This window comes from Nasonia vitripennis, assembly GCF_009193385.2.
Source record: "Nasonia vitripennis strain AsymCx chromosome 3 unlocalized genomic scaffold, Nvit_psr_1.1 chr3_random0007, whole genome shotgun sequence".
Lineage (NCBI taxonomy): Eukaryota > Metazoa > Arthropoda > Insecta > Hymenoptera > Pteromalidae > Nasonia > Nasonia vitripennis.
This window is the reverse complement of record NW_022279626.1, coordinates 1,877,136-1,899,513: the sequence shown is the minus strand read 5'-3', so window position 1 is coordinate 1,899,513 and position 22,378 is coordinate 1,877,136. Positions and strand designations below refer to the sequence as shown.

At 29.8% G+C, this 22,378-nt stretch overlaps 2 protein-coding genes across 3 annotated transcripts; one reads left to right on the top strand and one right to left on the bottom strand.

Annotated features, from left to right (window-relative positions):
- Nucleotides 1-8,118: 8,118 nt before the first annotated feature.
- On the bottom strand, nt 8,119-12,597 carry LOC107981474. 2 transcript variants are annotated; one of them, XM_031926011.1, is made up of 4 exons: nt 12,548-12,597; nt 9,353-9,450; nt 9,031-9,270; nt 8,119-8,779 (listed from the first exon to the last, which is right to left on the bottom strand). In XM_031926011.1, exon 4 carries the CDS (start codon nt 8,712-8,714, stop codon nt 8,268-8,270), a length of 447 nt encoding a protein of 148 aa, XP_031781871.1. In that variant the 5' UTR covers nt 8,715-8,779; nt 9,031-9,270; nt 9,353-9,450; nt 12,548-12,597; the 3' UTR covers nt 8,119-8,267. The 2 variants fall into 2 exon arrangements, with proteins under 2 accessions (XP_031781871.1, XP_031781872.1); XM_031926012.1 differs by having other exon boundaries at nt 8,486-8,779; nt 12,548-12,591.
- A 545-nt stretch (nt 12,598-13,142) lies between these two features.
- On the top strand, nt 13,143-16,784 carry LOC116416732. The gene is made up of 3 exons (XM_031925994.1): nt 13,143-13,397; nt 13,525-13,647; nt 15,352-16,784. Exons 1-3 carry the CDS (start codon nt 13,187-13,189, stop codon nt 16,782-16,784), a joined length of 1,767 nt encoding a protein of 588 aa, XP_031781854.1. The 5' UTR covers nt 13,143-13,186.
- Nucleotides 16,785-22,378: the final 5,594 nt, after the last annotated feature.

Genomic DNA, 22,378 nt, shown 5'->3' with positions numbered 1-22,378 from the left:
AAGGTCAAAATTTTCACAAACATGTTTCTATGGTTCGAACTAGTATATATAGCATAATGACATAAGTCCATAATATGAAAAGTTGTGACCGGCAAACCGTTTAGCTCCGTATGGTAAAAATGCTTGCAATGATTTTATAGGGCAATATGCGTATAGAAAAACCTTTGTTGTATGAATTTTTAACATAGAAATCACTTAGAAACACGTATATTCATATGAATCGATTAAATTTTGTTGAAACGCAATCATAAAGAAAAATGAGGGATTAATTGCATTACTGGCAAAACAACTTGAGTCCATTTTTATTCATAAAATATTATATAAGTAACATAATAAGACTTTAAAGGTAAGCATGTCAAAGCTAAAATTATAAAAATAGAAATTTTATTTACATTACATCATATATATAGTAAATAATTTATAACTTTAAAACTACCGTGTAACATAAATACAACATACGACTTTTTACGGCAGTCGTTCGGGACGGAGCGCGCAAAAAGCTCGACTTGCCGGGGGAAAATAAAAGAAAACAATATACTTGGAAAAAAATCGCAACGATTCCGCTGTTGACCTTTGGAATTTATTTTTATATGCTTGGTGATTACTCGTTGAATTAACAAGATTCGCGGATGATGTATGTAATTTTTTTTGAAGGTCCGTTTAACCAACGGGGCTATACAAGCTACTCTGTGCGATAGCAAACAATGCGCACTAACGGTTACAAACAATTAATTTAAACTCTATATAATCTATCGTATCGCGATCAAAAGCCCGTTGAAAACGGTAACTCTCTCAACATAACGAATATGTAATAATAATGAAACACATATGAGGCATTCTACGAGAAGTTTGACACTTCGCGGTCGAAAAATCGAGCTCTTTCAATTTTGAGGGCACACTGACCAGACTAAGTTTTATACATGCGCTTGGACATACTATACGTGAAAAACATGGGTGCTACCTCCAAACCCTATGCCAACAAAAAGTTACGGGCCAATTACTAATTACCAAAAATTAGCCTTTATTGTTCTTGAATTAAAAAAAATATCGTTGTAAAGGACATTCTCTATCGAAAGTTGCAAGCAATTTAAAATAGGGCAAAAATTGTCGAAAATGGGAAAAAATGCCCGAAAAGCCAGAATTTTCACTTTTTTCATCGATTTCCGTATTTTCGACGATTTTTAGCCTATTTTAAATAGCTCGCATCTTTTGAAAATGTTTTTAGTTTGTATACCTTCTTGTGCAGTTAGACAATCTTGCACCGACTGTTTGACATTAATCTCACTGTTTCATTTTTCTGAACTGTGATCCTAGGTACTTTTTTTTGCAAAGGTTTTGTTTGTTTAACCGCATCTTTGTACGAGAAAGACTTGAAAACTGTTTGATTCGAATTTCTTTCTAGTTTTTCTTTTAGATGATCATTTTTCTCCTCCAGTTCAGTAACCAGTCTTTTCAATAGATTGACCTCCGTTTTCAAACTTGTACTTCACTGTCACTTTGAGTTGAATCTTCAATTTCAGCTAATAATTCTTTTCTTATTTTCTCTGACGTCTTAGATTTGATCTGGGCAATTAGAATCCTTGTTGAATCCTGCAGGTTCTTCTCATCAATTTTTGAGGTTATGTTCTTGTCACTGTGCTCAGGACAAATTATCAGATGTTTCCCCAAGTATTTGTGTCTTTTGGAACTGTGGTCGAGACAGTTGATATGGAATGTTCTATCACAGATGACGCACACTGCAGTTTAAACTCGTTCTCCAGTATATAACTCAAAAAACCTGGGATGCTTATCAGGAGGCACGCGTCCCAGCGCCATGTTGGATGTTAAATTTATAATTTAACATCCAACATTTAATAACTGAAAGTATAAAGATATTTACTGTACATATACGCGCATATACATACACACTGGCGAGCGAGCACGTGCTTATACGACCAACAATGTTGTTATACCGCTCTACCCTCAAAATCTATTAGGTCAAATCAAAAATCAGCAAGGACGGTCATTACTCGCGGTCACGAAGATCCTTTTTTCATTTCCAATAATATTTGCTAACTTATCCATAGAATACTGGAACAAACTTAATCAAATTTTACTTTACTTGATAGCAAAAAGTATATTCATAATTTTTACTATACTGCATAGCAGTTTTTTATACAATGAGTATCATTAATTGACGGATATATAGTAATTTTGCTTCCTCCTATAGAGAAAGCTTTGTAATAGTAAAATTTTCAGTTTCGCTAAAATTATGTAGAAACGCATTTGAAGGTGTTTTAAGAAAATAAAAAAAAAGAAATCATGCGTTTTAAGAAAATGTCCGTGCGGATGGATGTGTGTGTGTGTGTGTGTGTGTATGTACGTATACCGTTATGATTCTGGAACCACGCGACCGATCGTAATAAAATTTGACATGCTTATATGTTCTCTGATTCTGAATTCGGAAAAAAATAATGAATTAAATTTTCTTTTATGATTCTGACCATTATATGGCCGTATTATTTTTGGCTATTTTTCGATTTTTTAAAAAATATTTTTGCTTTTTTTATGAAATGATTTATACAATATATCTCACAATATTGTATCTAAAATAGCATAAAATTGCCTACTTTTTTCCGCAAGATTTTCCAGAATGATTGTTCCGTTAAATTTTTATAATAAAAAAGGTGTTTTTAATTTAAAAATTAATATCTTTAAAACTAAATAGTCAAACGTTTTGAAAAAAAAATAATAATACAAAACAATAATATCTAATTGCTGTACAAATTTTAAACTATTTTAACGACTTGTTTTCGAGCTAAAAATCGAAAACTAAAAAAATGGGTTTTCTATGTCGTACGGGAGTAAAGGCTTTAATTAAGTTAAAATTTTGGGAAAATATCGATCTTTTGATCACCTCGGCTAGGTTCTTTTTGCAGCTTATGGAACCATTTAGTTTAAAAGATAGAAGGATTCATATTTTTTTGTCTCTCACTCTGTATACCCTGTATATAACATTATTATTTTTGTTAATTTTTATAACTCGTTATCTAAAGCTCAGAATGTTTTGAGAACATTTATGGTTTTATAAGGTAGAAAATGTCCGTGCAGATGGCTTTTTGTGTGTGTGCGTGTGTGTGTGTGTATGTATACAGTGATAATTCTGGAACCACACGACCGATTGTAATAAAATTGAACATGCATATATATATATGTTTACTGATTTTCAATTTGGGTACATTTTATTTCAAGATTCTAACCATTGTATGACCATTTTTTGGTCATTTTATGTCTATTTTTCGATTTTGAAAAACTATTTTTGCTTTTTTTTAAACTAAATAGTCAAGAATTTTGAAAAAATTATGATAATAGAAAATAGATAATATCTACTTTCTGTAAAAATGTTAAGCCATATAATTGACGAAAGCCGTTCTGTTTCAGTTGACGTTTACCTTTTACCTTTTAAAAATGCATAGAATGCTTAGATCACCTACGATTCGACCCTCTGTAACTCGAAGAATATTCATGAAAAAATTCTAAAATAATTCATGAGATCCTTGGAACACTTGAGGAACATGTTCCCACAGTTTCAAGACAAGACAATACTGTATATTTGAACAAAATTTTATGTATCAGAACTTTAAATTCAGTTGGAGGAAGCTACGTGCCAAAGAATTGGCAGCGGTTTTTAGTATTAGTACAGTAAATAAGCTTAAAAGTCGAGTTTGTCTCCTCATTCGTAAAAAGTATAGTAATTTTTACGTAAATATTTCTCTCCGTGTACATGCATTAAGTATGTGTGCGTCGCAAGTATTAATCTAACACCTGGCAGAGACTTTTACTATCCTGTAGAGAAATTCTCTGCTAAGTGCTTCAATTAATTCAAATAATAATAAAATTTATATTATAAATAATAGTGATAATCATTATTTCGTATATAGTTTTAACCGCAAGCAGGCGTATGTGCACATAGAAAATTGTCATACGTAAATGGATTATAAGGGGTGGTAGGCGTCGCACAGAAATGTTCCATGGGGGGTCATTTTGGGAGGGTTGCTGACAAGTGGACCGAATAATATAGTTTGGTGAATAGACTTACTCTAACATTCTGAGCTTTAGTACAAAGCCATGAGGATTACATTGAATTCGTAATTCTATCTTTAACGCCTCAATTGACTGCAACATGCTGTAAATGCCTTTTCATGAAATACTGCAATTATATACAAATTCCTTGTAATTTTTTGAATTATTCGTTATCTTAAAAAAAGTACAATGCATTATACGATTTCTGATATAAAATATATAACTTTTGCTAAGAGTACCGTAGGTTAATTTCTAATTTTAAAAGAATACCTACACAGTATGAAATATTTTAGAAATATTTCTGTAATATTTCATAAAAGATTTCAAATTTTTCTGTAATATATTTTAGAGAAATATTTCCAAAATATAAGAATTAAGTTTAAAATAAATTTCTTACGGATATCTGGACTCACACCTTAATATTCATTATTTCTGTTTTATATCTTTTGAGTTATCAATTTTAATAATCTATCATTTAAATAATGGAATTTTTTGCTAGTGACAAGAATCGAACCTAGAACTCCAACTTGCAGTCGGATGAGCTAACATTTGACCTAAACAGAACAATCACATGTACTATTTAAAATCTTATATATTAGCCAATTTAGCTTGTAAACTAAGTTGACAATAATTACGCAGCCTCAAATAAATAATACCAAAATAAAATCAATTACTTCCTGATATCAGGTAAAAGTAGAGTAATAAAATCGATGTTTCTACTAAAAAGTAACGAAATCAACTAGACACGCGGTGACGTTAAAGATTGGGTTTGTGAGTTCTGATTTTGTTGATATACTTTTTGTGAAATTTATTAAATTACATAATTTTGTATGGTTGTACTTGCAACCATGTATGCATTGCAATTATACGATATTAATCCAATTTTTAACCATTATAATTAAGTATATTAGATACCTAATTACCCTGGTAGAGTGTTAACGGATTTCGAGCGTTAAGTTATTTATAAATAGCTAGATATACTATACGCCATAGTAATTTGATAAATGGTAGTAATCACAAAATTTATAGTAAATGTAACAATATTTTAGTAATTGTTACTATATTATTTCAGTAAAATTTTTGGCCTTTTTCGTCAAGTCGATTTTACAATTTTTATAGTCATGATACTCATATGTATGCTTTTATTTACCGAGAAAAATATATAGTAACCATTACCAGAATTTTACTATAAACTCTAGCAGTATAGGGACACGACAATATTTTATAGTAATTATTACTGATAAATTTATAGGAAAAATTAGAGCAAAACTTGATGATTTTTTACTATATCCGTACACTAAACTATAATAACATTCTAGTTAGTGTACAACCTGACAAAGAGGGTCGAAAAGTTTTACTAAAAAAGTATAGTAGCAATGCAAAAATATAGTTACATTTACTATAAATTTTGTAATCACTAATAATTTCAAATTACAATAGTGTATAGTAATCTCTACTTTGTCGATTTTTCTCAGTGTACTTAAGCCAAAAGTTTTAAAGTTAGCCACTATACATTATATGTACATACCCTGATAGCACTTAACCGTTTTAAAAGGTTTTAAAATCGTTCTGCTCGGAAACCTTAAAACGTGTGTGAATTTTGGTTTAAAAAACGTTTTCAAATAGTTTGAAAAACGTTTCAAATGTTAGCCTTACAACCACGACAATGGAATAAAGAAACGTTTTAAAATCGTTAGATTATAATGGTTTATAAAATATGTTCAAAACCCTTAAGGGGGTTCAAAACCCAACTTTTACCGACCAAGTTAACTATAAACAAGTGCAAGGTAAAAAATGGCTTGAAACTAAACAAATGCAATTGATTATGAAAAACCAAGAGTTAGTTGGCCTTCCTCTTATAAATATCTTTTACTGTGCCAAGTTTCAAATAAAAATATTAACGCATTAATAAATAACATTTGAATGAAATTCAGTAACCGCAGCGTGCATATGCGAAATTCTCAATATACTCACGCTTCAGCTACTGAATTTCGTTAAAGATTATTTTGAGAATGTATTAAGTCCTCCGTCGTTAATCCTGTTGTGTTAGGTCTATTTGATATTGCTCTACATTACTAACCTGTAGACTAAGACTTTCTTCCTGTAATGCTGAACTCATAAAATCATATGATTGAAGAAAGATAAGCTAATCTTTTTTACTTTTTAGTCATCATTTCAAATGTGCTTACTACTTAAATAGTCTATTTTATCTTCTAATTTTTCGGAATCCTTCATTTTTTTCCTTGTTTGTGCTGTGGTCATTTTTATTATTTTTGACTCTAAAAATTTGTTAGTGTTGAGATATGAGCAAGAGAAATATTGAAATTGGAGCAATAGTATCAGTGAGGTATTTCGCATCAACTCTCCCAGCGTGCGCGTTATTTTAGTTTGCAGTACTAAAATATGCACTAAATAAAACTATAATGATGTTTTTTATTTACATATTTTTTTATAGGATTTCAACTGTCACATCATATTTTCCAAACCATTCTAATTAATTCTTAGCTAATTGCAGAGCAATCTATTTCTTAAAGAAAATAATGGCATGCTGTAGTGCTAATAGCGCACCACGCTGGAAAGTTGACGTAAAATTCCCGTAGTATATGAAACATTCTCTTGCAAAAACTAATTGTTTTTTATGCTGGATATATTTGGCTAAGATAATTTCTCAATACCCTGATAAAAATAAAACATTGAATTCGATTGAAATTAATTAAAATTTAATCGATTTTAATTTTTTTTCATTCATTCAATCGACTTACAAGAATATTGTCGATTGAGCTCTAATCGATTCAACTCGTTTTCGGCCGCAATCCGCTTTAATTTATAAATAAGTACGGAATTTAATATATTCTTAACGACTTTCATCTGAATTTTTCTACAATGCAGTTTAGTGCTAATTTTATCAATAAAGCTGAATTGATTGAAAGGTATGTGTCGCTGGTATAATATTTAATCGATATCCCAATACTTATTTTACGAATATCTTTCATTTTACTTCCATCGACTTTAATAATCAAATCAATAACTCGTAATAGCATATAATAATGAATTTATCAATACATTTCATTCTATTTTAATGGAAATTCATATTACATCGTTTTAATCCTTTTTTCAAGGGTTAGTTTAAATGTTACTTTAATCGACTCCAACTATAACCATATTTATTTTAATACCTTCCATTCGTAATTTTGCCAATAAATTTGGATCCTCTGACACAAAAAATCATTCGATTATTCATTTAATTAATCGCATGATTCAACACCCTGCTAAAAATAAGTGATTGAAATCGATTGAGAAAATTTTAATTCATTTCAATTGCAATCCTTAATTCGCAGTATGCAAATTAGAACTAATTCAAAGAAGATGGTTATTGAAAAAAATTAAAAATTATTTAAAATAAATCATTGAATTTAATTAAATGTTATTTGTCAGTTTAGCCAATTCCATCGGTTTTAATCGCCTAGAAGACCATACAACTGAATAATATTGAATTAGTCTCAATAAAAAAGTATTTTTAATTAATTTTAATAGTCAGAATAATGATTAAGGATTGCATTTCAAAAAAATTGAACCGTGCAATCAATCACATTCAATTATATCCAATAGGTTTAATTGCTTTCAATCACCTGGAATACTATACAACTGAATGATATTGAATAAATCTCAATATAACAATATGTTTAATTAGTTTTAATCGATTCAAATTATTTCTTAAAATAATGGCTTATCAATTTTAATTGCTATTTTGGAAGAAAAAGATAATAGTTTTCAATTGATACCAATTGATTACTGATGTATTTCAATTGACTCGCAGTGATCATTGCAGTGCTAGAAAAAACTATTCATTTAAAATGCTCCTATTGCTTTCAATCGACTTAAAGATTATACAATTGAATATTAAATTAATTTTACAAAAGAAAAATTTGTTATCCGTTTTAATTGATTTGAATTATTTCTTAAAATAATTCAAATGCTTATCGATTTTAATTGTTATTTTGGAAGAGTTTTAATTGATTTGAAAGAGTAATAGTTTTTAATTGATTCCAATTTATTACTCTGTATTTCCTTTGAATTACAATTATGATTATTATTTTAAATTATGATTTTAATAATTTTTGCGAATATTAAATAACGTAGCTATAGTATAATAATGACATTTATTATTAAATGAATGATAAATATTAAAGTATAAAATGTCTCTCTTAATCTGCATCACTCAATGGGTCACTTGCAGATTCCATTTCGGAGAGATGAATATTGCTGCCGTCAGAACTATCATCCTCGTCTGGCTGGGCTGCAATAAAAGCAAATTTTCCTATATCATAACTTGGTCTTTCTTTATCCTCATCAGTAATCTTCTCTTCTTCTCGTAAACTGCGGTTGACTTCAGAGTTTTCAAATTGATTTTCCTTATCCTTCGTCGCTTCCTGCATTTTCCTACCCTCTTCCGCTTCTGTGTTTACTAATTTTTTAGCATTCAGTTCTACTTCAGCATCCACTTTCTGGATACTGTCGTCTTTGTCTTTCTTTTGTTTTTTTGTTTTCTTTTTTTTAGCAGGGTCCTTCGATTTTGGTGTAATGTCTCCTTTTTCACCTTGCTTTTTGTAATAAGCTGTTTTTGCCGAAACATACTTGTCAAAAAGTCGCATTTCTTCGAAAATGTCGCCGTCTTCTGGAGCAAGCCAAACATTTTTAAGCCAATAATTGTAAAAATCTGTAAATAAAAAAATCAAATTTTAATTACTAAAAATAAGCGATAAAAGAACATCTCTCCTTTAAGTTATTGTGGTGGGTATTAATTTTATCAACTTTTAAAATTTCATTTATTAATATTTCATTGTTAAAACTCAGTATTTATGTTGAAAACTAATAATTGTTAGTAACAGATTAATAATCAAAAAATCAAGCAAATAAAAGGATAAATTATATAACTACACGGTTCAGAAAACAATCAAATATATATACCTTGGCACGCTTGTAACTTTGTTTGATCTAACTGCTTTATCTCATTTTTTTTTCATCACTATTTTTGTTTTTCAGCGTTCTATTACTGGGTTTTCCAGATTTTGTTGATGTCATTAAAACTGTCTCCCCGAATACAGCTATAAGAATTCTGTCTACGCATAACGATGGTTTGTTATTGGCTTTATTTAATACGCCATTGTATACTCCTTCATCTATCCATATATTTCGCCCTATATGCACCTATGCAGAAAACGATAAAGAATAAATAGCCCAATTGCTCATTTCGAATGACGAAACTTTTTATACAAAATATTTATTTTACCTTCTGATCAGATTTCCGTAAAAACCCTATTTTATTAAAATTTTTGTTGTAGTTCATCTCAACTTCATTGGTTGTATCGTTAAGCTGTTCTTGAACATCTATAAAGAAATTGGTATTTTAAAAAAATGCATCTATACGGAAAAAGCCTATTTATTAAAAATATACCAAAGCAATGAAGTTAAAGACATGAGTGCAAGCTCTTTTGGTTAAAGTTAATAGAAGTCGATTAGATTACTTATCGACTTGAATTTAACAGTGAATCTTAATTCTACTTTTTCCATTACAACTTACTGATTAAATGCAATAAAATGCGAGAAATATCGATACAGTTCAATAAAACGGTATATGAAAAATTGTAATTGAAATCGAACGACATATTGTATTTCAATTCTATCGCCTTACATTATCTTTATTTATCGTATCTTATATTTTTATTTATCGTATTTTATCAAATTTTATCAAGTTCTAACGCAAAAAAAAAGGAATTCAGATTCACTATTCAAGTCAATTGAAATGTTATGGATTTTAATGGTGAATTGTATTGACTTAGTCCATTAACTTCTCATACACAATCCAAGCCCAAGATAAAAGCGGAGAGCAAAAGTTAAAATCGGGTATATTACAAATGTATCAAGAAGCAGAAGGTCGCCGTGGCACAGAATGTGTATATATAAATGTCGTCCAGGTCACAAAAAAGTTTTCAGTTATATATTTTGTCGTCCTCTGTTAGAAAAAATAACCATTATCCCTATTTGTACATATATGTCTCAGTTTTGAAAAAATTTTCCACGTCCTTAGAAATACAGTATTATAAAATATATTGTGCGCCGAGGCCGTAGAGTATTATGATTTTGTATACCAATTGAATAGTGGAAAATGATGCAGAAAAGCCCCATTACTCCTTAAATAACACCATATCGTCGGTTCCTACAAAGACTAACCTAGAACTCAAAAAAGGCTTATATTTAAATTTGCTATTTTTAGAGCACCGGAGTGAAATAAATTCATCCAGGACCTAATATAAGAAATTTAATTCGTATATCCTTGAAGTTTAATAGGTATTGGACGAATTCATTTTTCTCCGGATCTAAAAATGGCAAATTAAAATAGACCTTTTTGAGATGTGCTAGTCTTTGAAGGAAGCAGCGATTTGTTATAAATAATCTATATAATGAATTGATAAGATTTTGTATCCTAAATTCAGTTTCATTTTCTAATACCTTAGGCAACAAAATTAATTCATATGATATTGTTTGCATGCAATGAAATTGAGTAACCAAATCAATTATATATTTCAATAAAACCCTAGTAGAAAGTTTAATATATACACAAACGTAAGAAAATGTAACAAAGTGTCTAAAGTAATCCAAAATATTGTAATAAAATGTGAAGAAATGTGAAAAATTGTAATTTGTTGTTGTATTTCCAAACTTTTTACGTATTATTATTATATTTTCTTATACATTATTTTGTATTACAATTTATTGCGATTTCTTACATTTATTCTCGCTTTCTTTCAGTTTATTATATTTTTTTGACATTTCCTTACATTTGATTACAGTTAATTGTTTGAATCTTACCTTGTAAAGGTTCTACTTTTTTCATAATTATGGTAAAAAGACATTTTCCCAACATGCGCATAAAATGCCCTTTTCATGGCTGAAAGTAGCGTATAAAGTGGCACATTCCGAGTGTGTTTAAATAGTATATTACATACCTAGGGAGGAAAAAACTTGGACAGTCCATATCTCGTGTGAATTGACACCCGAGCCGAAGGCGAGGGTGGCAAACACGAGATATGGGCTGTCCAAATTTCCTCCCGTGGTGTGTATACGATTTTACTTGCCTAGCGAGTGGGAAGTGACAATTCCCGCCCGCGCAAAAAAATTTTGTAATACATGCACGATTTTTGCGTTTTTCGTACCTATCAAGCGGGCGTAAAGCACCAGTTTTTTTGCCCGCTGACGAATTTTTCTTGTAAACTGCAAATTTTGAGTTTATTAGTCATATTTTAAAAATTTTGAAATTTTTCAACTATGAAAAACGCGAAAATCCATACATGCATCACAAAAACTATGCTGTACACCAACAGCTAAGTGAGCTTTTTTACCTCGTGTGGTTTACAGTACTCGTCTTCGGCTTAGAGACGCACTCGCCTTCGGCTCGTACTGCAAACTCCACATTCGGTCTAAAAAAGTCCACTTTACGCCCTTGATACATAATACACTATTTTATTCACGACTGAACTATAATAGCCACTTTATTCCCTGAAAAGCGGGACTAAAGTAGCATTTTATTCCCTCAAATTTTGTTATAGAATCTCGCAGCTTGTTACAATTTCTTACATTTTTCTACGTTTTTTTATTTTCACTTATGAAAACAATACGAGTATGTCAAAACTGTATGTATATTAACTATAAAAATCACGCCCTTCAAAATAATCAATTTCATAATTATAAAGTAAGATAAAAATGTATCATAATGCATTACTTCGATATTACCTGCTAAAAATAGTCCATAGAAATCGATTAGAATCTATAGAAAAATTTATCGATTTCAATTGCTTTTTATCACCTATTGATTTCAATTACGATTTTTCATGTTGAATTCAATTGACTCCTATTAACTTTATCCCATTTAATCGAGTTCTAAGGTGAAATTTCGATTAAGACTTAATTCGATAAGAGATTTTATCAATTTCTATGGACTTTGATGATTTATTTTTAATAAAATTATTAAAATAATTATAAAAGATAAAAACAGTAGAGCACGCATTATCCTATTAAAATAAAATCCAATTATTCATTTATTACAATCAATAATTGGGCTAGTTCATCGTTTTCAATGATTTTTAATAACTTTACTTAATTGTATAATCTCCAATACATGGTAAGGATATGAATAGATTTCAAATATTTTTGTTCAATATTAATTACCGTGTATTGTTAGGAACGTTAATTAGAGCTTAGCATAAGTGGTTTCAAAAACCCTGTTAGCATGCATGATAGGTATGGGAAAAAACAAGTAAAAAAAAAACAATTTTTTTACGTGATGCAAACATGACTCCAGAAAAATAGCACTAGATCTAATAAAACAGTATAATATAAAAAAAAAAACTAAAAAATTTGCTATACAATCAGTATGTTTTGATAATATTGATATATTATCAGTATATTGATTTCTGATGTGCAGTACCTGCAATCACTAGTAACAAGATCATCAGCTGCGATACCATCAATAATAGTATAGTTATTTTTATAATATATATTTATAGTATAGTTATTTTAATAATATATATTTATAGTATAGATATTTTAATAATATATATATATATATATATATATATATATATAACCCTATAGATATTATTAATAATAGTCAATCAAGTCTTGTACGTGTGGGTGTTAAGAATTTATCTTATATAACTACCCTGTTAAAAAATATTCAATAGAGATCGATTAAATTATTAATTGAATTCTAAGCTATATCTGAATCCCATTTTTTACATAAGAACTCGATTAAAATAGATAGAATTGATAGGAATCAATAGGAATCGATAAAATTATATACAAAAAAGACCAGTAAAGTTAATAGAAACCAATGTCTGGTATTAACTATCTAATTCAATTGTTGTTTTCCGTATTAAAATCTATTGACTTCTGTTGATTCTAATCAATTTTAATCGAGTCCTCATACAAAAAATGGTATTCAGAATTAGCATAGAATCTGTTGATAATTTAATTGATCCCAATCGATCCCTTTAGACTATTTTTAGCAGGGTAACGTACGAAATTTATCATAAAAAATAATTTCGCAGATCCACATAGCCAAAAAATGTCTGGTTCAGATCGTAGTTGTACTAGCAAAACTGATAGTAGCAGTAGTAGTAGTAGTAGTAGCAGTGACGACGATCCTGCACCATTGGATCGTAAAACGATAAAAAGAAAAAATAGATTTTTGGATCCCGATTTTAAGATTCATGAAGTGTCTAGTCAAACTTTAAAGAAATATAAGCAAGATTCACTTCCAAGACAAAGAATACCACGTAAGTATATGCTCTGCTAAAAACAATTGATTAAATTTGATAAAAATCGATAAGATTCTTTATTGAATTGAATGGTATGTCTGAAAAAAATTGAAACGTATAAAAATCAATGTTACATTTTTTATAGATGATGAGACACTACAGACTAATATAATAGAACCTGAATCTGATGGTGTTACAAGTGCTACAGATGATTTAGATGCAGCACCGACTTTACTGGAGACGTCGTCATTTAACGAATACTTACACGGTAATAATACTTTTAATAAAGAAAATGTAAATTAAAGGTCTTTGCCCTGCTAAAAAGAATTAATAGAAGTCGATGCCATCTTCAATCGAATTTGAAGCTAAATCTTAATTTTACGTTTTGTATTACAACTCGATTAAAATCGATAGGAATCAATAGGAATCGATACAAATCGATAGGAATCAATAGGAATTGATAGAAATCGATAGGAATCAATAGGAATCGATAGAAATCGATAGGAATGAATAGGAATCGATAGAAATCGATAGGAATCAATAGGAATCGATAGAAATCGATAGGAATTGATAAAATTTTATGCAAAAAAGGACTAGTAGAGTTTATAGAAACCAAGGTTTGGTATTAACCATCTACTTCAATTCGACGCTTGAGTAGAATAAGGCCGTATCTCGGAATCCGCTCCGAGAAGAGCGTATCTTAAGAGCGTTTTTTTTTCTCTAAGTTTGGTAGTGACAGCCCTGCAAGTACCCAAAATGCGTTTTCTGTCAAATAGATGAGCCAAATATACGCGGTTAAAGGCAGAAAATGCATTTTCTAGTACATTACGCAAAAGGGGTCGAAAGTAGCAGATTTTTCCCGCTGGTGGGCTTACTGCCCGAGCGAGGAGATTTTTCACGAGGGTGTGAGTATTGCCTCAGCAAAGCGAGGGCAGTCTATAAAGCACTCGAGGAAAAAATCTACTTTTGCCTCGTGTTGCATATAGTAATTTATTCCACTCTCGTTTGAAATAGCTTTTATTTGTCTCTGAACGCGGAGCCAACCCGTTTTTTTTTATTCATCACAAAAAAAATTGTTTGCCCCGCTAATTTTACTTTTAAACCGCTAACGGGTTTACGGGAAAAATATGCTATTTTTGCCCCGATTTTTAGGCGCAAAAAGTGGCCATTTTGGTCGGGTGTGGAATATAAAATACTTATTGTAACACATGCACTGCAAAGTCCACACTCGGTGAAAAAAAGACCACTTTACGCCCTTCGATACACAATAAACTATTGCAGGGCTGCCACTACTACTACTACTACTACTACTACTACTACTACTACTACTTTAAAATTTAAGGGAAAAAACCGCTCCCAAAATACGCCCTATTCTCGAAGCAGATCCCGAGATACGCACTTCTTGGATCAGATTGTGAGATGCGCCCTTATTCCACTCAGACGTCAAATTATTGTTTTCTTTATTAAAACTATTGACTCCTGTTGATTCTAATCAATTTTAATCGAGTTGTTATACAAAAAATGAGATTCAGACTATTTCTAACACAGTTATATTGACTAAAACCCATATTCTGTTAAAAATAGTCAATAAAGATCGATTAAATTATTAATTGATATCTAAGCTAGATCTGAGGCCCATTTTTGCATAAGAACTCGATTAAAATTAATAGTAACCGATAAGAATCGATAGAAATAGATAGGAATCGATAGGAATCGATAAAATTGTATACAAACAAGTACTAGTAAAGTTAATAGAAACCAATGTTTGGTATTAACCATCGATCTCAATTGTTGTTTTTTGTATAAAAATCTAGTTACTCCTGTCCATTCTAATCGATTTTTATCGAGTCCTTATACAAAAAAAATACTATTTTCAACAGGGCGGTTTTAATCGTTTTCAATAACTTTCAACATGTAATTGTTAATTTTCAGCAAAAATTAATATTCTTATACTCTATATTTACAATTTTAGATGAAACTCTACAATCAGATGATGATAGAGATGTAAGCGCTACTGCATATGAGAGCATTTGTAACAGCGATAACCAAAATAAAATTGATGAAATCGATTTGAGTAATAACAGTGATAATGATAGTAGCACAGATGTTGATTATGATGAAAGTAACAGCTCCGATGACAGTGAAATTGAAAGTGATTTTGACAGCCCTGATGATAGGAATGTCAAAAATGATTATATCTTCAGCAAATTGATGTTCGAAGCATCCAAATTAACTGTGCGTGATGTTATTGTATTGAATAGTGCATTCGCTTTGAGATATCATCTTCCAGATGAAGCACGTTTAATGCTTATGAAAATGTTCCAATTGTGTGCAGGCCCAACATTTGATAGTTTAAATTTGTCGATATATCTAATGTCTGAATGTTTGTCCTCACAGAATGATAAAATAACGAAACATTATTACTGTAGTAAGTGCTCAGAAGTTATTATGTATTACGTAAACGCTGCAGAAAGACAATCCAATAAAAAATTAATTTGCCAAAAGTGCAAAGCAAACAATATTGTCACACAGTCTTCTCCGAATTATTTCATGTCAATTGATTTATATAGTCAATTTAGTCAGTTTTTTTCAAATAAAGAAAATGTTGACAATCTGCTAAAAAATATCAATGCCAGAAATACTTCTTTTAATACTCCCTGTGACAGTATCACGGATGTTCATGATGGATCAATTTACAGAAGTATGAAATGTTCTACGGTTAACCATGGTAATGAGTTGGAATATATGTTGACACTAAATATTAGTACAGACGGAGCACCTCTGACGAAGAGTGGTAAAAGGGCATTTTGGCCCCTACAAGTCATCATAAACGATCTCTCTCCAAAATTGAGATTTCGGTATGTGTTTTTAGCTGGTTTATTAATAGTTAAACAAGAGCCAAAATCGAACTTGATGAATTTGTATATTCAGACTTTTATAGATAAGCAACTTAATAATTTAAATACTAGAAAGCTAACCATTGTCAATAAAAACAATACTAGAATTGTATTAAAATTTAACATTTTAAGTTGCGTTGTTGATTCTGTGTGCCTTCCCATCATACAAAACCGCCTGCAGTTTAATGGGTATTGTGGTTGCAGTTGGTGCTACCAGTCGGCAGAATTTATAAAAGAAGTTTGTGGCATACGCTATACTTTTCATCAAGAAAGTACTCATAGGACTCATGAAAGTCACGAGAAAGATGTAAAATTAGCATTAGAGACTAAAACCATTCAAAACGGTGTCAAAGGTATTTCTGCCTTACAAAAACTGCAACACTTCGATTTAGTATGGTCCTTTCCATACGAATATATGCACGGTATGTTACTTGGAGTCACATTCCAAATTTGGAAAGAATGGAAAAGTCAGGAATGCTTGTTTAAATTACAAAAAAAAAGAGATTGAAATGATAGAAAAACGGTATTTAAATATAACACCTACTAATGAAATACATAGACTTCCACGATCTGGAATATTCGGAGGAACTGCAAAGCCTAAAGCCTCCGAATTAAAATCTTGGTTGCTGTACTTCAGTTTGCCTTGCTTAAGTGGTATATTGAATGATGAAGCTTTAAGACATTATAGCCTACTTGTTAAGAGCGTGCATACGCTTATAAAAACAAGCATTTCTCACAATGAACTCGACGAATGTGAAAAAAATCTATTAAAATTTGTATGCGAGTATGAAATGTATTATGGAGAAAAAGGGATGACATTTAACGTACATAGTTTACTACACGTTGTTGAATCCATTAGAAAAACGGGGCCTTTGTGCATGAATTCGGCTTTTCCTTTTGAAGGTAATATCTATATATTAAAAAGATTCATAAACGGTTCAAAAGGTATGGATCTTCAAATGGCTAAAAAACATATGCAATCTCTTGTTTTTAAATCAGGAAACGTAGAAACGTTTTCATCGTCAGAACAAATTGGTAGTTTATGTAAAAGTATGTTTATGCCAAAAAGATTAAATATATTTTATAAGGAAGGCGTAGAAAATGTTTTATATGTTGGAAGAAGTAAATCGACGAAAATTAATGAAACAGAATCTTGTTTAGAATACAATAAATGTATATATAAATCATCGGTATATCATAGTAGTAAATACAAGCGAGCACAAAAGACTGATGATACTGTAATACAATTAGTAACCGGCGAATATTGTCGTATAGTACAAATTTTAGATATACAAAACACTTGTCATTTCAGCGTATCATTATTCAATATTTTCGAGGATTATTCTTTTGAAGGAGTTACGCATATAAGAAAAATAAAATCTGAAGAAACCACAAATACTGTTATTAAGGCAATTAATGATGTTAAGTGTAAAGTTATCATAGTAGATGTAAAAAATGGGCGCTATTTATGTACATTATCAAATACAATAGAAATACAATAAGAATGTTTGTTAAGTACAATTTTATTGAAAAATCATTTGAGGCAATTGAAAATCATTCATATTAATAAAGAAAGTGAATAATAATCTGACACACATCTGTCTTACTTCTATTTAGTATATTCCAAACTATTCATTCTAAAAAAGTCAATAGAAGTTGATAGGAATCGATAAAATTTCTTATCAACTTTTAATGTAGGTAAGTCGATAAATTAGCTGCATATATATAAAAAATTACAATAAATAGTAAAAGACTCAATATTTTTTAATTTCTAGATCTTTATAAAGAGTCTGAGTAAATTCTATCAACTTCTACTGAGTTTTTTTAAAAGAGCCTTATTCAAGCACATTGAAATCGATTGATTTATAACATTGAAATTAATTCACTCGTAAAATGTATAAAATAAATAAAAGTTCGTGACTCTGACACTATACTATTAAAAGTGATTGATTTTGTATGCTAATTGAAAGAAAATTAAATGCAATAGTGTTATATATTTATATTTATATATTCAAAACTATTCATGTAAAGCTTTATTCAAGTCCATTGAAATTGATTCATTGTCAATACACTTCGCCGTATATATTAATAATTAAGCAATGACTTTATTAAAATCGATTAAAGTTTATTGATTGTGACCGTCAAATTATTCCATTAAAAGCGATTGATTCTGCTAATTGAAAGCGATTTGAATTGATTACTGTTTTATTTTCATTTGGTATATTCAAAACTATTCACAGAATGATGTATTCTAGTTTATTAAAATCGACTCATTGTCAATACACTTCGCCGTATAGTAATAATTAAGCAATGAATTTATTAAAATCGATTAAAGTTAATTGATCGTGACCGTGAAATTATTCTATTAAAGGCGATTGATTCTGTTGCTAATTGAGAGCGATTTGAATTGATTACTGTTTTATTTTCATTTGGTATATTCAAAACTATTCACAGAATGATGTATTCAAGTTTATTAAAATGGATTCATTGTCAATACACTTCGTCGTATTAGAAATAATTAAGCAATAAATTGATTAAAATCAATTAAAAACGATTAAATTTAATCATAAAAATGGGATTTAAAAGACATTATAATCTTTTGCACTATAGTTGCTAATTCAACGTAATTAATATCAATAATAAAATGGCACATTGAAAGCAATAACAATTAAAATTGATTAAAATCAATAAATATTCAATAGTCAAAATTGAAAAATCCATTGAACCTATAGAAAAATATTGAAATAGATTGGGTTTCACTTAAGTTCAATTGCATTCAATAAATCTTTTTTAGCAGGGCAACTAATTTGTCAAGTGATTTATCAAATGATTTGTCAAGTGACGATATAACTAGATTTATCAATAATTATGAAAGCGTTTATTTATTGAAAATCTAAAAACTATCAAGCAGTAATAAATAACAAAAAAAATGTTTCCTGATTGAGATTAAAACTCAGGTTCTCAGCGTGGTAATCCGCTATCCACGCTACTACCTGAGCTATTTTCGCACTTATGGATATAATGGAGTTTTATTTAATTTGTATCTTGAAATACATGGAATAACTTATATTTCGTTAAATGAAGTTATATTAATTCATCTTTTGTTGAAAACATTGAGATATAAATAATGAATTACTAATATTCATACATAAACTGTGTGTTAATAAAAAGCGAATGGAACCGTTATATGATGTACATGAGCTGATCGCATTTTCTATTGATGTTGCGTATGAAAATCACTAACTTGTGATTCATATATCTGATAAAAATTACTTGAAAAAAAAACGAAATATAAGTTATCGTAAGTATTTCAAGTTACGAATTAAATATAAAAACTCTATTATATTAAAACTCATAAGTAAACATAGCTTAGGTAGTAGGACATAGCGTATTACCACGCTGCAATCTTTATGGTTATTGGACTTTCAATAAATAAACTCTATAATTATTATTTTAATAAAATACTAATCACTTGCGATTAAATTATGTACAGAAAATGTACAAATGATTTATCAAGTGATCTATCAATTGATAAATCGCGCCAAATCATCACTTAATAAATCATTCGATAAATCACTTAACAAATTAGTTGTTTAATCACGTGATTAATCAAATGATTAATCTAATAATTTTTTGTGCCAGGGTCTATTTTAATACTAGTAGATTTTAATAATTAGTAGCGAATAACGATCGCTTTGCTCTATGTTGTCTATTATTTTTCACTGTGTAGCAGGGTTTACAAGAATAAAATATGTAAAAATTTTTATGCATAAAATATGTTAATATAATATTTTATCATTTTAATATAGTTTGTGATAGGATAAGATAAGATAAAAAAATACTTTTGCTTCCTCCAAGGAAAGCTTTATAATTGTAAAATTTTCAGTTCCACTAAAACTTCGTAGAAACGCATTTGGGGAGGTGTTCAGAGTTCGAATCATGGGTCTTTAGAAAATGACCGTGCGGATGGCTGTGTGTACGTATACCGTTAAGATTCTGGAACCACACGACCGATCGTAATAAAATTCGACATGCATATAGTTTTCTAATACTCAATTCGAGATAAAATTTATGATTCTGACCATCTGATGGCCATATAATCATGTTTTGATTTTTGAGAAAATATTTTCGCTTTTTTTTGATGATTTGATTTATACAATGTATTCACTAATAGTGTATCTAAAGGAGCATGGAATTGCCTATTTTTTCCCTCAAGATTTTTCAGATTGACCGTTCCGTTCAATTGTTATGATAAAAAAGATGATTAAAAAAAAAATTAATATCTCCAAAACTAAATTGTTAAACGTTTTGAAAAAATGTATGACAATAAAAAACACTAATATCTATTTGCTGTTAAAATTGTTAACTATTTTGATGACTAGTTTTCGAACTAACAATCAAAAACTAAAAGGAATGGGTTTTCTATCTCGCACGATTACGGGAGTAGGAAGGCTTTAATTAAGTTGCAATTTTGGAAAAATATCAAACTTTTAAATATCGTATTTTTGCCTAAATCCTCGGTACAATAATTTTTAAACACGACCGCGATACGGAAGTGCCTTATAGTTTGGTGCGCGAAAAATGTGTGAGATGCAATATGCGCAATATGCAATATCTAACGCAATTTTCGACCGATTGGGCTGAGTTTTTAAGAGAAGTCTCCTCTCGCAAAAACTAAAAAACTATTTTTTTTTGTATCCCGATCCTCTACGTCGTTTTGAAATGCGGGCACAATTTGTTCAATTTTTACGTGTATTTTTGAATAAAAATTTTGGTGTTACTCGATCATCTGTGAAAAACCTGAATCAATTAGGCTAAAAATTTGTTTACGAACTACTTTCATTAAAGTAAGCTGACAGATTTATTTTGGACTTGATCCTGCACGTATAGGCAGAATGCGGGCACTTTCAAAAATCGCTAAAAACGGTTTTTTGGCTCGAATTCTAAGCATTCTACAAACAAAATTCGATAAAAAAGTTGTAGATCTTTGAAAAATAAAACTTTTTATCATTGACATCGAATCATGAAAATGCTTATAACTCGAGTTTACAGCCAAAAATCAATTTTTTACAGCTAAAAAAACAATTTTTCGCCATAAAACTTTGCGGATTTACGTTTTACATGTAAGTGTTAAAATTAAAAGTTATAGACATTTTTAAAATACAACTTTTTAGTGCAAGCGCGAGCGTCAGCAGTCATTCCTTATACGCATAACGCAAAGCGTTTTAACATAAAAAAGAACATACGATTCTATAAACTTCAAGACACTGATCAAAATGATAAAGTCTGGAAGGTTAGAACTCTGTATGATATGTTTCGTGAGAATTGTATGCAATTTGGTTTCTTTGACTATAATCAATAGATGAGATAATGGTAAAATACTTTGGTAGGTTTGGTATCAAGCAATGTATAAGGAATAAACCCATCAGATTTGGAATAAAAGAATGGGCACTCTGTTCTTCTGATGGGTATATATATGATCTTGATATTTACACTGGTAAATCAGGAATCGATGAACGAAATCCTTTAGTTGCCGTTGGTTTAGGGTCTAGAATGGTGATAAAGTTACTTTCGACTTTATTAGAAAAAACACAAAGAGAAGAACTGAAAAAATATCATATTTATTTTGACAACTTTTTCACGAACCCAGATCTTATGATACATTTGAAAAAAAAATGGTTTATTGGCGACATTTAGTGATCCGTAATCAAGTGTTCTATTTTACAAGTCTTTCTTGCACTTGTGTTAATGAAGATATATTGTGAATACAAGATCTACTATTATCAGACGTAGCAGGTCTTGTTATTGATTGGAATCCTGGTACGTATCCTTTGTTTAAAAAATTGTTCAAATGCTCCCGACTAAAATTATCTTATCGCTGCAGAGTATTTTCAAACTTTTAGAAAAACGAAAAGTCTGATCGATATTTTCTTTTGGTAGAACGATTCATTAAACTTATCACTACGGCGTTACAGACTCGGTTTTTCATTTGCAAGCTTTATTTAAAAAGTTTTATGTTAAAAATTAAATCTTAAAAATTAGAATTTAAGATTGGCGCTGTCGCATGAGTACGCGTAAATATCTGTTCGTATTTCCAAGATT